Here is a 17,307-nt window from a genome sequence, read left to right on the forward strand (position 1 = left end):
TAAAGACATTCAAATTTATTGTGCTTCTATCTTCTATGAAACTTCATGAGTCTGTTTTATTGATTGCTTTAATTGTATGGAGAAAAATCTGTACAATTTCAAGTGTCATTTTCTTCTATGAACTACACAGTTAACTAGAATCAGTAAAGAAGTGTGCCCTTAAATGTTTTACCTAGCTTTGACAAGTTTTTAACAGTCAATTTTTAATCTAGGGTGTAAGTGGCCATCTACAGACCAAGGGAGGTTTATGTGTGCAGTGGCTAATAGCATAAGCTCAGGGGCACCTGGCTTAGAATCCCAGCTCCTTCATACCAGTTAATTTATTTAAGCCTACTTCCCTCATTTGTAAAATGGAAATTAGAGTATTTGCCCCATGAAGGTACCTTGAGAATTAAATGAGAATGGAATGAGTGGCTCATCCATAGTGACTGGCCTAAAGCAAGCACCCAGTATATTAGCCCAAAGGAATACCTGTTCTGTACTCGTGTTACTCAACGACCAAATAGTGTGTGCGTTGTGGTTAGTCCCTCTCATTACCATTCTTGCTCCTGCTTTTGATTCTTGGTCTCATTGCTGAAGTAATAATATAGCGTAGTCCCACGGTTTTCAAAACCCACCAGTGTGGATCAGTGTCAGCTGACAACATACAATTACCTGACGTGTTAACAAATTTGACTTGTGATCTGGAAGGTGGCTTCGAAATCTAAAAGTTAAAAAAGCCTTCAGTTGAGTCTCACGTGCCCTTGGATTTAGGAGTTAAAAGCACAGGCTCTGGAATCAAACAGGGGTTTGAATCCCAGTACTATCATCTATTAACTGTATTTCAGTCTCCTTAAGCCTGAGTTTATCATTGAAAAAAAGTGAGCAATACTTGCTTACAGAGATAGAAGTTTAAATAATGTATATAAGGCGCCTGGTGCCCAATAAGCACTCCAGTTATTTATACAAACACTAGGAGAAAGCACAGAAAGAGAAAGGAAATTAAAACCAAACCAGTTGAATAGTATCAGTTCTTTGTGGACAAGAACACAAAATGTTACTGAAGTTTTTTTCATGCAAACCCATTAACAGGGGAGAAAGAAAAAATCTTAACTGAAAAGTTTTTTCATGCAAATCCATTAACGGGAAAGAGAGCCCATTTATACATAGTGTGAAAGAACTTTTAGAACAAGTTTTTCATTGATAATAAAATCAAGACCCCTTTTCTGAATTCATAGGCCACAAACTGGTATTTTTCCATTTGGGAATGAGGGAAAAGTTATTCAATATTTGGAAACTATTTGGTATACAACTCCCAATTCAATGTGTAGCTGCATTTTAAAATTATATTCAAAATGAGGAAAAAGCCACACAGAACTTAAATGAAGAACATTAGCACATTCATTTATTTGAATTCTAGATACGGCCTATCACCATGGCTAATTATGTCTTGAATAAGATGTTAAAAGTCTTAAATTGTGTATGAGGGACTCCAGTTGCATCAATTTAATACAGTGACCAAAGAAGCCACTAATCCTCGCATCAGAAAAGGAAATTAAAACTTGCTGAAAATTTGTTCTTGTTCTTCCGTTTCCAGCATTAGCTATACATTACATGCCGATTTAACATTTTGTTAATTACGTGATTGTACTGTTTCCTATACAGCAAGCCCATGTTACGCACGCTCATCAGGTTTGAGGGAGGAGAGCCCACTGCCACAAAACCAATGGCAGACACCTAAGATTCTTGGAAGTAGTGATAGGATGATGGGGTCATTTTGTTTGTTGAATGTTCTTTAACAGTTTTAAGTTTTTCTGGGAAAAATTTCAAGTAGAAGTCATGAAATGATGTAACTGAAGACCATCAACTTTTCTTTTGCTTAAATGAAAGGGAATTGAATTGTGTTTTTAAAATACAACTCTCTTAAGATTTATTAAGGTTGGGAAATTTTCTTTACCTGGTGCTGGGATCTGGCATGAAACTTTAAGCTAAGTCTGCAAAGTATAGCTGTATTTAAAGACTTCAAGTAGAAAAAACTTCTCTCTTGCCTGTTGATCAGAGGAAGTGGCAAACCGTACCTTTAAGGTGGTAAGCAGTAGTGTGGAAGCATTACCTCTCTGCCTCATCACTGGATCTGCTATCCTGAGTCTCCACTGATTGCCTGCCAAGTACTAATTTTTCACATTTGCACTTCCTTTTACTGTGCAGACCACCACTCTTAGTAGTAAAAATCATAAAGCCTACTTCTGTAATAATTCACCCTGATGGGCAATTGGTTTTCTTTTCTTTTCATAAATACAAATGTACTATATAGGTTTGTATACATTGAATGCTTTCTCCAAGGATATCTTTAAATAACTATATATTTATTTGTTATGAAATAAATTTTAATTTCAAACTGGAAATATATTTTCTCCCCTTGTCAGCATATCCACTGCCTAAACGCATAATTTCAGACGCAGTAATGTTTTTGAACATGCGGCTTATGATTCCTTTAAAAATGCAAATGTTCCTGAGAGTTTTCTAAATTAATCCATGATTACACACAACAGCTTTTAAAAAAACAGATATCTCAACTGGCAAAGCAGTGCTCTGTTAGACACCACTAAAAAACTCCAGGTAAATCTATGGATGTCAAATTCAGCAAATCAATTGTTTTAGGTAAAAATAGTACTGGTTAGACACTCAGGCTAATGCCTATTAGGAGATTTAACACAGCAACAATTACTTAATTATTCATTCTGTTTATTGGATTGAAAGGGAATACAAACGATTGGTTAAGTGCTATGCACTGACATGGAAAAGGTGTATTAAAAAAAAAAATCCCAGGAAAGCAAATCAAAGTTAATGTAGATTCAATTGAACAAAAATTTAAAGACATTTAATGTACTACACATTTATAAAATAAGAGTTAACAAAGGGTGTTTTGTAAATAATTAGTAGAACAAGTGAAAATAAATATATCAGAGACCTGAAGTTTCTTATGCTTTAATGAAATAATAAAGCAAAGAAATTTAAACTACTAAATATAATCTGAGAGGCAGTTAAAAAAAAAAAACCCCAATATTTAAGAACACAATCCTTTGAAACATTTAATCAGTCCATAGCAAATAGTTATTATATATCAAAAGCTCTAAGTTTTAACTAGTTCCACCACAATGCCATGTAAATCTTGACAATTTAGAAATCTTGAGATCAACACTTAAGTTCTTTTCTTGATCTCTACAGCTTGGTTTGTAAGTACATACATGCTTTTGTGGATCTATTCCCCTCGCCACACACACACATTTTCAAGGAGCCAATAACATTTTTTTCCATCTGTGCCTAAAAATGTTCCGATTCAGTTTTTAGCACATTGACCCTGATGATGAAAATGTTTTAAGTTAAAGATGGGGACACAATTTCAGTCTTATAAAAATATACCAGTATTAACCAAACCTTCAATTCAGAGAGGGCACTTCACATGTGCACGAGACTTTTAGTGAAACTGACAAGAACCCAGGACAGCTGTTTCCAGGACTTTTTATGAATTAAGTAATTTCTTTCACACAGACACACAACACACACACGCACACATTTTTATTCTCTTAGTTTCATAAAATCCAGGCTATCTGGATTAAGTAGATAAGGGATGGGTTTTTATAGTTTTTGTTTTTGCAACTATAGGGCAGCTACTATAACAATAGCTTAACAACACTGAAAATTTTCGATTAAGTTCACCCTGTTTTTAGAAAGTGTCTTAAGTATAAATGCAGATTCACCTCTTCTTTTAAAGTTAGCGGTTTAAATTAAATCCGATATGGTTTTTGAAATGGAAGTAGTATTTTGGAGAACAACCCCGAAAGAGAAGTTGCTAAAATCTAAATGAGAAATTAAAACGAAATAAAGATATTTATACACTTCAGAGATGGGACAAAAAGGATATTAAGAAAAATGTCTTCTTTCCTCCCCATTCAAAAGTAGCCATTCTTCTGCTGTGAAAGAAACTGACATGGATATTTCCCTTTCAAGAGATGTACGTTATATTTACCACTGTGAGCAGAGGTGATAGGGTCAGTTCTTGTGTGCAGGAACCAACATCCTAAAAAAGAAAATTTCAAGATGGGGAGGGGTGGGGGAAAAAAGGGTTTTCTATTAATGTCATGAAATGCCACTCCAGAGGGAGAACACTCCTAATCATAAAAATTACCATACTACTACTAGTGTGATTTCAAATTAAGAAAATACTGATAAAAACTGATTTTTTTCCTTTCAATTACCAAGTTATTTTAATTACTTAAGTTTATTTTTAAAGTTAGGTAATCCCTTTCTGTTCTCCCACCCACTGAAATGGGCCAATGTGTAGGGGCATTTGCAAAAAAAATTTCCTCTGTTTAAACTACTTACCTGGTTAAATATAACATTTACCTGGCCAATAAGAGCAAAAGAAATGTAGCTAGCTAGAATGAACACTAATAACATACAAAAACCCAAACTGAAACTTTGTCATCCCTCCCAGCTAATTCCCCAACTCTAATTCACCACCCACACACCAGTCTTAAGAATCCCCAAATCCAACACTGTACTACTAATAACCAGTTATTTGGAGGAAAAAGACATTTAATTTCATACGTGCTCTAGCCCTTAATCAATGAATAGTAAGAACAAAAAAACATTTTTAAGCACATGGAAATGAGCCTACTAACCTGATTTTTGGAGCCAAAATTCTCCACTCTATTTTGATCTATGTGCAAAAAGTATTGGTACTTTTCAGTTTATACGTTTGTTAGTATCTTGCAGCTGGCTTGGTAGTATTCTCACTCTGTATATTCTCACCTCAAGCCTATATAGAGACTACAGCACTGTCAGAAGTTTTCAGTTAAGAGCTATGAGTTAGACCATCCTGCTATCGGGTTCTTTGTACCATAAAATCCTAGGTATCTTCATTTATTTTACCTTTCTAGCACAGTCGCTGCATGGCACATGCATGAAGTAGACGTTTACAGCAAATTGGCACAGTAAAGTACCAGTATATATAGGGAGCTGCCAGTTAAGACAGACTCGGAACACAAACTCACCTAGCTGCTATAGAAACCTTTGCATAGTTGTTACTCCGTTTTAATGGAGTTATGTTCTTGTAAAATGTGCCTCTCTTTTACTCCACTTTTTTAAAGTGTTTTTAACTGTACTTCAGAAGCACTCTGAAAACTCAGATCTAGGGGTGGCTGGGTGAAGTATAGTAGACTTGAGCGCCAAATTGCCCCTGAACGGGCACAAATCTCCGTGAATGTTACACATGTACCATAGCACACTGTAACCAAATTTGTAAACAGCTGTGGAGTTTCTATGCCCACATTTTGTTAGTGATGTTACCATAGAGATTGGGGTGTATTAATGGCTTCAGGGTATACATGAATCACTTAAAATATGAATGGATTTAACTGTACTGAGGTAAAGAGAAGTTGCCACTTAATTATATACAGTTACCAATGAAGATTTTATTCAAGCTTAAAGTAAAAAGTAATTTTAGTTACGAAAAATGAAGTACCAGATAAACTGTAACATAGTTATTTTAACTTAGAAGTATCAAAACAGGAATTCTTGATTCTCTAAGTGGTGGTCTCTGCAAAATGGAGCTTAAAGAAATCTTTTACATTACCAATTTGATAAAATAATCTGCTGACCACGATCTATCATTTTCTGGGAGAATCCGAGCTATTTTAAGGCCAATTGTGTTTTCTTTCTTCTCCCCTTCCCTGACTTTACCCATTTCTCCCTGCTCCCTTCCCCTACCCACCCATCCCCCGATGGAAGAACTCCTAACATCCAAGCCTTTCTCTTCTTTGTGGATCCTGAAGGAGTCTACTCATGGTAATAATATATTGTAGACTTGGCTGGGCCGAAAGGGAACAGTGTAAGACTTTTTCTTCACCAGAATCTTATTTTGGGGGTATTCCCACTCCTCTTCCCAACGTAACAGCTATGGTCACCATATTTATATCCTCTACTAAAGAGGGGAGGGAATTTCCAAGGAGACTAAGTATGTTGTACTCAGCTGTTACGGGGTTTAAAAGCACAACGTGAACATCAGGCTTTTGGCTTATTTTAAACGTGAAATTCTCAAAATTAAAAGTGCTTTTCCATGAAGGAAACCCTTCCTTAAACTAAAAGGGGAGGGGAGAGGGAGACTATCCACAGCACCAGTTTAGAATGAGGTTCAGTATGGCAATATCTGAAAATCTGAGAAGAAATATTCTTTAAATTTACGTATCCCTATATGTCAAAATATTAAGGGCAATTAGAGAAATGACTCCTAGGTTTTAAACCCAGTTTAAGTATGTCTGTAACCTGCTGAATTCTTCTAACAAGCTCAGTTATACTATGAATTTCCAAAGTGGTTATATCTGCTGACTTCTACTCTCTTGCTAGATCACACCAAAATGATTCCCCAAGTTGAGAACAACTTGGAACAAGCTTTGCTGAAAACCTGGACTGACTACTGATCTCTCATGTTGGTATAAATTTAAAATTCTCGTTATGAATCTTGAATTTCTTGACGATCAGGTACTGATGTTCCTTCAGGAATAAAACAAAAGGGGGAAAATCTTCAAAGCGCTACTCTGAACTTCCTGTGTGATGTCCTTCCAAGCACTGTTTCTGACCATGTCTCATGTGGTATTCCAGAAGAGCATCAGTTTATACTGCATATCTAAGTCATAGAGGAAACTCTTTTTAAGCTGGTTTAGATTCCAAATGTATACAAATGAAGTCACTTTAATCCTATAAATACTTCTTAATTTATTTTTAAAAAATTGTGCTGTTAACCCTTTTACGGGGCAACAAGCCATGTGAAAAGTACAAAACTTTTTGTCAAATGTAATATTGAGAGTGCTTTTGACATAGTTCACTGGTTTATCATCTGGATCAGTATATACTGCGCAACGGGCAAGGCTAGAATCCATGAACCAAGCTGCAAAGATCTCAAGCTAAATAAGGCGGAAAGATTTGGAGAAACAAAAGAAGGAAATTCTTTCCTATCCAATGTATACTCTTCAGACTAATGCACTCTTTCTATCAAGCCTTCTAAACTGTTAAATAAAGTTTTCCAAACAAGCATTTAAACTTCATTACACAGAAGAGCAACAAGAATGGATCCTGCCCGACAAAAGGCAGGAGGGAAAAAATTATATATACTGAGTTCAATGGGTAAGCCTGAATGTAGCACAGTTCTTCACAACCGATGGGGGGATAATTCAACATGGTGTCCAACAACGTTCTAACGACGTGCTTCATCTCAACTGGTTACTATGAAGCAAGGTGTAAATGTTTGGCCCCAGTCGGGCTTCAGAAATGGTTCTTTTTTCATGACGAGCATGTCTGTCCAGCTATCAATCATGTTTGTTTGCACCAAATCCCAAGCCATTAAAATACGACTAATTTTAAGTTAAACAGAAGTCGTCTGCTCCAGATTCGCCATCAACTATCCATGCTACTGCATTCCTCTGAATGAAGACAAGATGAAATGTGTATTGGGGGAAAAGAGGAAGAAGAGGGGAGGGGGAGAAAAAAGTTACCAGTTAGAAAGTTTTAAAATCAGCATCATGCCATTACAAAATATCGTAACATTAGAAAACAATCACATCGAGGCAAATTCTTGATACTTTCATCATTATCGTTAGAACTGTGTCCACGTCACATCTTAGGCTATATATTACAGTCTAAACTCAGGATTATTTTGAAAATTGGAGAACCCAAGAGAATAATCATATTGGAATCTCATACTTTAAAAATGAACCTTGAAATACTTATGCAGAATAGAAAAATCTTCATGGTAGTTTACAATAGAAGAGAATAAAGAAGATCTGGCAGTCCAAGATAAACTGTGCATCATAACTATGTATTTAATTCTCCTTTCAGTGGCTCAGTTTGAAATTCTGCAATATCACCCTACACTTCTGTGTGTGTGTGGGAGGGGTAATGTGTCAACAGCTACCGATATAAATTCACACACTCTACAATGCACCCATTTAAAGTGGACAATTCAATAGGTGTTAGTATATTCACAGGATTGTACAACCATCATGACAATCAATTTTAGAATATTTTCATCACCATTAGCAGTCGTAAGCGAACCCTCACCCCCCCATCCTAAGCAACGACTAGTCTACTTTCTCTATGCATTAGCCTCTTCCGGACCATTTCATGTAAATGGAACCACCGTAGGTGCTCTTTTGTGTCTGGCTCCTTTCACTTAGCATATTGTTTTCAAAGTTCATCCATGCTGTAGCATGCATTAGTACTTGATCCTATTCTATTTAGTACTATTCTATTAGTACTTGATCCTATTCTATCTATAGTCCTCAAAAAAAAAAAATGCAGTTTGGAACTTTACTGTTATAATAAAAGGTCAGCAATTCTCTTTTTTGAAATTGAGTTAAGTGAAATATTTTTACTTCAATGACTTATAGTATCTTAGGATATCATGATTTTTGAATGTCATTTCCTTAGCTTCTCATCTATATTTTTCCAAAACGTCTATTCCAAACAGGTATTAATTAGAAAAACAAGTTTTCAAGTGTGGGAAAAAGAACCCAGAAGATGCCTGCATAAAAGGCATTACCCAAATTTCTAGTTATACAGAAGCTGTTTTCCTATTTTAGGTATAAATGAAATTTTAGGGCTATACCTATGTTGCAAAGCACAACTGAAAATTGCTGAATTAGAACCAGTGCTTACAACTGGGCCAAGTTTGGCTCACCCACAATAATGAGTATCCACAATAGCTAAGCTACCAAATAGCAGTGTAACTTTTGTTTCACAGTAGAAGCATAAACACACCCTTAAAGGTATGTCTAAAATAAATCCACTTACAAGGTAAATCTGTTACTATATACCTAATGTTTTCCTACTTCTTCAAATCAAATGTTTATTTGAAGAAATAACTTCCAAAATGACTAATAAAATTAGAAAAGCACATATAATCTCAGTTATAGATCTCTAAAACATCTAAGAGAGTGGGGCTTGAAACCTAAAAAAGGACAACAACGAACAACAGGAGATCAACAAGATTTCTAGTTTTAGCTGATTTCAGAGGAATGTTAGAATGTCATGTAGTGATGTACAAATACAAAAAGGTCCTTGAAGGTTCTGAATAACTGAACAGTAATTCTCAAGCTTTTTGACCTGTGTGCTCTTCGTGCTTTTTACTCTCATCTTTGGCTGTACATCCTCACCGACCAGTGAGATCTGGTCAAGTCTTTTACAGTTTGAACCACAAAGACAAAAGCACAGAAAATACACTTTTAAACCACACATGCTACCCTGACAACCCTCCTCCTCTAAGAATAACTTAACTGAACAAAAAAATCTGTTTATCTGTTTCTAGGTAAATTACTTCTTTCTAAGCAAACTAAATATTTTTGCTCTCGTTATCTCCTCTCTCTAGTACCAATATCTTGCTCAATTAAGCTATGTCCTTAACTGTTAAGCTTTTTGGCTTTGGGCTTTCTTCAAGTATCTGGAAGTAGTGGAAAAAACCTTTCAGACCTAGATTTGAAGACCTGGCAGCTCTCAACAAGTTAACTAGTCTTGCCATGCTTCAGTTTTTACATCCACAGAAATGAGGATAAAAACACTTCTACTTCTCTTACAGGGCTATGAAGATGTTACGCAAGACGGTGTATATAAAGGGCCTAGCAGGCTGCCTGGCACATAGGTACATGATAAATTTTAGTTCCCTTCTTTTTCTCTATTGGTATTAACAGATATTTATTTTTAAGGGTAAAACCATAATCAAGATCATTCTAAAGTTGTTCAAATAGTTCAAATTTCATATACTAGCTAGTTTTCATGGGTATGAAAGTATAAAATACTTCTTGCTTGATGAAGCAAGATTTTCAATAAAATTTTGAAAGTGGCAATACTAACTGGATGTAAATGAGGTGGCACATTGCAGCTTATTCTCCCCAGTGTCACCGATAAAACAAACAAACAAAATACTGCTGTGTCTTAGATTAATTAAACTTCTGCGGAGTGAGATATAGTGTACAATCTCTAAATGAGGGAAAAAAATTGATTGTATCCTACACTTTTAATAAAGTACCGCTTAAAAATGCTACAACTTTATGATAAGCAGGGCAACGTTTCATCTGGAGAAAACACAGGGATACTGTATGATAGTTACCTTCAATATTCTGGTGGTCTATAAAAGGCGCTGGTCCCCATATTCTAACGGTGCCGTCATCTGAGGCGCTGGCCATCATAGATGGGATCTGTGGGTTCCAGCTCACACAGTTTACGGTGCGTGTGTGCCCTGTCAGCTCCGCGATTGGCAGTTCACTACGTTTGTGCCAGATGTAAACCTTGTGATCTGAATAAACAGTAATTCAGAGAAAAGTCAAGGAGTTGTTACATATTAACAAAACCAACTGATTTTAAATTTACTGCTCATTACACACAGAACGTATAACTTATTAGAACTTGAAAGGACAACAAAAACAATGTGAATAATTTAACAAACTACCTTTTGAAAAAAGCCATTTTAATAAAATACACATTTTTTTCCCTGTTACTGATGACTGACTAGCTTGCAAGTCACCACAAAATCTATCTGTAATATCCTGTAATACATAATATATAATCACAGTCAAGATCTTTGAATATAAACAAATCTAGGATAGAGACAGATTCTATGGAAATGAGAGGTGATAGAAAAGCAATGTATCCAAATTCAAATATAGCAATTACGATAGCTAAATACTGAGTGCTTATAATGTACTAAGTATATTATTATTATTATTTTTTAATTATTATTTTTTTTTGTGGTACGCGGGCCTCTTACTGTTGTGGCCTCTCCCGTTGCGGAGTGCAGGCTCTGGACGCACAGGCTCAGTGGCCATGGCTCACGGGCCCAGCTGCTCCACGGCATGTGGAATCTTCCTGGACCGGGGCACGAACCTGTGTCCCCTGCATCGGCAGGCGGACTCTCAACCACTGTGCCACCAGGGAAGCCCTTAAGTGTATTATTTAATCTTCACCATCATCATGAGGTGGGCACTATGCTTATCCCTTTTATGGATGGCGACTGAAGAAGCAATCTGCTCATGGTTAACAGCCAGTAAATGGTGAAACTGGGGTTGAAATCCAGGAGGCCCTGCTCAAGAGTTTACTTGTGAGGCTAGACAGCATAATAATATGACTTCGTAGTAGTCTATTTGTAATCTCATGAAGTGACCATAAAAAACAAAAACCCTGACAACTTTGTGATAAAATAATCTTCAAAAACAAACAAAGCAAAACAAAACAACGGACTAGTACAGAGTAGAAGTTCACAGTACAGGCTGTAGAGTCAGACTACCCAGTCCACACGCTCCCTGTATCACGGACCAGCCGTGTAACTTTGGGCACATTACCCACTCTTTGCAACTCCTCTGTAAACGGGGATCTGTACTTACCTCATCATGTTATGAGGATAAAGTAAGTCTGTACACGAAAAAGTGTTTTGAACAGAGTCTAGCACGTAGTAAACACCATGTACTACCACAAAGAGTTAACGAAATAGAAGTGATGGCTTTTCAGCAGAAGGCAGAATCCCAGGGTAAATCAGAAAAGTGTCCTATCTGAAGATCTGTCAATCAACTATGAGATCAATGTGGGAACTTTCAGTGGATGTGCTGCCAACTGAGGAAACTTCAGAGTGGTGAAAAGGTAATAAACTTGTGGTTAAAAAAAAAAAAACCATGCCCTGGTTTCAACTTACAAAGATAAAAAGTTGGAACTGTTTCTGAACATTTTTTTGAGTATGTGAAGCAAAAGCTAAAAGGCACTCACTGAAGTACTGAATTTATCTTTCCTAGAGGGTACTTATTCTTCAATCATTTCTGAAAATAATTTTCTTTCAATAAAATAAAATTAGCAAAAGGAAAAAAAAAAAAAAGCCCAGACTAGCTATGTTTCCCCTTGGACAGAGCAAGTCCACAAAGAAAGATTACAGGCTTGAAAAGTGTGAATGCAACTGAAATCTGCCTACATTTGGATTTGCGAACACATACCCGAGGAGGATATTTGCTGAACAGTCAGCAAAAATTAAGATTTGATGTAGTCAAGGTCAGAATGACAGGCTTTATGATCAAGCTCTGCTTACTGTACCAGTTTAGGGAATCCAGTGCCTATGCAGAGGTAAAACATAAGTTTTTCTATATATTTCCAGCACAATGAAAAGGCTGGAGTAATGGCATAACTTTAAGGGGGAAAGGTTTCCTAATTGCTCTATTTTATACTGACATTCATATATTTGGGGATTTGGAAGGTTCTTGGAATATATTTCTGACAATAAATGACAAATGGATTACTGTGGTCATCTTGGGAGATAATATAGTTGCTATATCCACTTGGTGTTGAAAACACTTTTAGAACCATTCTAAACCACCTGAATCATGAGAATGCTAATCTCTTTCCATCATAGTTATGTTTCATTTTATCCCTAAGCAGAATATAATGTGTGGCTTAATTACATTATTCATCAGGCTTAATTCTAAAGTTAGTTTGGTCTTAAAAAAAAAAAAAAGATTGGGGCTTCCCTGGTGGCGCAGTGGTTGAGAGTCCACCTGCCGATGCAGGGGACGTGGGTTCGTGCCCCGGTCTGGGAAGATCCCACATGCCGCGGAGCGGCTGGGCCTGTGAGCCATGGCCGCTGAACCCGCGCGTCCGGAGCCTGTGCTCCGCAACGGGAGAGGCCCGCGTACCGCAAAAAAAAAAAAAAGATTGGCATCACTAGGGATAATGGTAGCAACACATATTTTTAAAGCACTTCTAGGCTACATATTATTTTTAGAAAGAGCTATAGGGGATTGTGAGGCATAATTAAGAGGCAAAAAAACCCCCCAGGAGCAGGATTAAATAGAGCAAGGGGAAAGAGATCTTTGAGTAGGAAGAGCTAAAAAGCAGGTAAAAGGCTTATTAATATGTTTAGATCATATCAAATTAGAAGCCAATAGAGAACCTAGAAAAAAATAACATGATTAAACTAACAGATAAAAAAAGATTTTTTGATGGGAAAGAAGTGAACTCCCAATTGTTACCTAGTAAACCACTCTTCTCTTTTCTCAATCTTATCTGACTGATTTTTTTTGGGGGAAAAGAAAGAATAGATAAATTCACATGCTTCATGTTAAAATCTAAATCCCTAAATGTCTCTTTGTCTTAATCCTTAAATATCTTATACACAAAGGAAAAACTCATGTGTCATTTTGTGATCCTCTTAGCTACTGAGATCAGTTTTTTGTCAAGAAATGGGTAACAGAAACATCTTACACAGTAATTGAACATTACCAGGTGTTTACCAACATAATCCAGTTCCTTGGTCTACCTTGGAAAACGAGATTCAGTTTTTAAAAAAATGACTTAAATAATTTGCTGCTACAGTACTAGAACAGTATAGTGGGTACTCAAGAAAATGTGTTGAATGAAAATTTTCAATAATTTGCCATTATTTATGTTTCATCACCTTAAAACGTACACCAACTTTTAATACTGCCTCACTTACTTGTGCTTGCATATTTTAAACAATTTCTATTTTAAATCAGACTGACTAGTTTAGGCACATGCCTGCCTGAAATACCGATGTTATTAGACCAGAGAAGTTTATTCAAAAAGGTAGTAGACACAATTCTGTAATTTCAGCTTCTCTGAGACCATAAGAATCCTAAATTATTTTCTTTGGTCACTAAAGAAACACTGAAGATCTAACTATAGTCAATTTTGTCCAAGATCAGGTAAAACAATTAACCTTGATTTTTAAGATACTACCTACTAACATCTGAAAACCATCAGTCTCATGAAAAAATAGTGGGGCTTCCCTGGTGGCGCAGTGGTTAAGAATCCGCCTGCCGGGCTTCCCTGGTGGCGCAGTGGTTGAGAGTCCGCCTGCCAATGTAGGGGATGCGGGTTCGTGCCCTGGTCAGGGAGGATCCCACATGCCGCGGAGCGGCAGGGCCCGTGAGCCATGGCCGCTGAGCCTGCGCGTCCGGAGCCTGTGCTCCACAACGGGAGAGGCCACAACAGTGAGAGGCCCGCGTACCGCAAAAAAAAAAAAAAAAAAGAATCCACCTGCCTATGCAGGGGACACGGGTTCGAGCCCTGGTCCGGTAAGATCCCACATGCCACGGAGCAACTAAGCCCATGCGCCACAACTACTGAGCCCACACGCCTAGAGCCCATGCTCCTCAACAAGAGAAGCCAACACAACGAGAAGCCCACACCCCGCAATGAAGAGGAGTCCCCACTAGCTGCGACTACAGAAAGCCCGTGCGCAGCAACAAAGACCCAACGCCAAAAAAAAATAAATAAAATAAATCTATTAAAAAAAAGTCAACATACGAGAGAATAAAGATTTAACTAAATCTTGATTTCCCACATGCACTAAACACACCTCCACATAAGCCAAAATAGGCACTATTAATTTGTGACAATAAGAGGACTCAAATCATTCCAAGAAAAGGAAATTAACAGTGCACTGGATAAACAGCTCATACAATTTTTGATTTAACATCTTGAATTTGTTTGGAGACATGACTATGTTCACAAGTTGAGAGAATTATAGAACTTTCAGTCCATCAATATATGTGAACCAACAGAGACACAATTTACCTTCACTGCCACTAGCGATGAAGTCTTCATTATGGCCTCCAAAACATGAATGAATTGTATAAAACCCTTGTGTAACACCTTGATACTTTCTTACTAAAACTCTGTCTTGCAAGTCCCATAAATGAACTCCCTGTAAGCAAAAGAGAATTCAGGTATTTATTCTAACTCAACTCAAAACAATTTTAAAAAGTTACCTGTGACTATCCCTTTGCCTGATGAACATTTTCATTTTCTATTTATGCGAAATACCAACTGAAAAATTTCGAGTTGACTCTACAAACTTAAGGATCAAACACATTTGAAATTTAAGAATTCACAGAAATACTTGTTTATATATACTAAAAATCACAATAAACTTTAAGCTAAATTTTTCTGAGAATTATGCTAATAAACTCACCTGAGTTGCTACATTTAACAAAGCTAATCGGCCGTTCTTTGAAATAGTAAAAGACATAATGGGATGATCTTCTTGTACTCTGTAACCAAAAAATAATTTGTCAAAAGAAACATACTAAGAATCAACACATTCAAATTATCAAAATACAAAATGTTCTAGCTTAAGTATCACAAATTTTGTCTGTATTCGCTATTATATACTATATTTCAATCAATAAAAAGATTCTGAGTTAATAATTACTAAGCACCACCTGACTATCCACCCAAATTACCAATCAAACGAAAACCAAAACCATAATAAAAACTTTTTCTGAAGAAGTAAGTTCCACTACACTTTTATTTTAACATAAATCAGATAACTGTTGTTTAATGGATACAAAATATAGTTACATGTTCCTATCTGTAAGGTCCTCGAAGTTATATCCCCGAATTCGCTGGTGTGTATCTGATGCCAAAACAGTCTTCCCGTCACTCAAGCACCAAAGGCATTGCACTCTCACCCCTTCCCAGGAGTCAAGAAGATTACCGTCTAAATCCTGAGGAGAAAATTACTATTAATTTATTTAACACCATTATTTAACAGCACTCAGAAAGCAAACAAAAACAAAAGAATCTCTTAGCATATCTTTTTGTAATGTTTGTCTTTTCCTGAGACTGATCTCAACCTAATTGTTCCATAAGTGTTTTTAATCATCAGAATTTGAATATAGGTCAAATTTCATTACAATACCTAAGGGGGAGGGGGAGAATCTTAGTAAATCTATCTTCCCTTCAATAACCTACCATGCACAGATAAGTACAATAAATACAAAGAAAGAAAGAATCCTTAAGTTTTAAGGTCTCACAACTTTTGGAAAAGAATTCAAACATTCCTTTAAAATTCACTATACTGGGACTTGTCCTGTAATATTCACAAGTTATGATATGGAAAACAATTACTAAAACATTAATTATAACTTTATAGAACTTAGGAATCTGTTACGACATTTTTTAAAAAGTCACCAAGTCTGTAACATGCTGAGCAAAGCTCTTAGGATCATTATCTTATTGAACATTCAGAGCTCTGAGAGGCATTCCCATTCCCATTTTACAGATTAGGGAACTACCAAAGTCCTGTATCATGAAGGTTTAAACAATGTATGGGATGGCAAAGTCAGCAGAAACATATATGCGTCTTGAACACAGGGAATTAAGAACTAATGGCTTAAATGCTAAAATGTACAGCATGGTGACTATAGTTAATAATACTGTATTGCATATGTGAAAGTTGCTAAAAGTAAATCTTAAAAATCCTCATCATAACAAAAAAAAATTCTTGTAACTATGTATGGTGATGGATGTTAACTAGACTTATTGTGGTAATCATTTTGTAATACACACAAATACTGAATCATTATGTTGTACACTTGAAACTAATATAATGTTATATGTCAATTAGATCAATCAATCAATGCAGTAAAGTATTAGCCCATGGAGAGAAAGTCCAGAAATAAAATGCTAAATTAGTATATAACAATGGTATTGACCACTTGAAATAACTTTTTAAAAGAATTAGGGGCTTCCCTAGTGGCGCAGTGGTTGAGAATCTGCCTGCCTATGCAGGGGACACGGGTTCGAGCCCTGGTCTGGGAAGATCCTACATGCCGCGGAGCAACTAGGCCCGTGAGCCACAACTACTTAGCCTGTGCATCTGGAGCCTGTTCTCCGCGACAAGAGAGGCCGTGACAGTGAGAGGCCCGCGCACCGCGATGAAGTGGCCCCCACTCGCCGCAACTAGAGAAAGCCCTCGCACAGAAACGAAGACACAACACAGCCAAAAATAAAATAAATAAATAAATTAAAAAAAAAAGAATTGGAAAATCATGGGTATATCAATAAAGAGTGTTGGGACAACTGGAAAAAAAACAAACAAAAAAAGAAAGAAATGGCTTACAACCATGCTGAGAGAATATGACACTAGGTTCCACGAGTCTAGCAGCCAGCTTAGTGAAATTGATAATTTGTAGTGGCTACATAAAAGTCTTTATGATAAATGACCTACATTGAATGATTTGATGGGATTTATTATCTTATTTTATCTAGACGGGCCTACTAGAACCACGCTAGGTAGTGATATGAGATGTGGAATCTAGATAAAGAGTGATGACACGGGATTTGTATCACAATCTACCTTGTCATAAGACTTTTTACCTATTAATTTTTATTATCCCAACACTCCAAGATTAACAGGGCAGGTAATGATTAGAAGATACCTCCAATCAAGACCGCAAAGTTTTCTGGTAACACTCATCATCACTTTTATTCCTC

General features: G+C 36.5%; 1 protein-coding gene across 2 annotated transcripts in view; it reads right to left on the reverse strand.

The window, feature by feature from the left end:
* Positions 1-2,686: 2,686 nt before the first annotated feature.
* Positions 2,687-17,307, reverse strand: part of WDR26 (WD repeat domain 26) — a 43,293-nt gene continuing 28,672 nt past the window's right edge. For both annotated transcript variants that reach the window (XM_082832388.1, XM_082832387.1), the window contains exons 10-14: positions 15,391-15,536; positions 15,002-15,080; positions 14,605-14,734; positions 10,142-10,327; positions 2,687-7,460 (exon numbers count right to left, since the gene is read on the reverse strand). In XM_082832388.1, the coding sequence (XP_082688514.1) occupies positions 7,435-7,460; positions 10,142-10,327; positions 14,605-14,734; positions 15,002-15,080; positions 15,391-15,536 (567 nt within the window). In that variant the 3' untranslated portion in view covers positions 2,687-7,434. The remainder of the gene's footprint in view (positions 7,461-10,141; positions 10,328-14,604; positions 14,735-15,001; positions 15,081-15,390; positions 15,537-17,307) is intronic.

This window comes from Leucopleurus acutus (genome assembly GCF_964270905.1).
Source record: "Leucopleurus acutus genome assembly, chromosome: 2".
Classification (NCBI taxonomy): domain Eukaryota; kingdom Metazoa; phylum Chordata; class Mammalia; order Artiodactyla; family Delphinidae; genus Leucopleurus; species Leucopleurus acutus.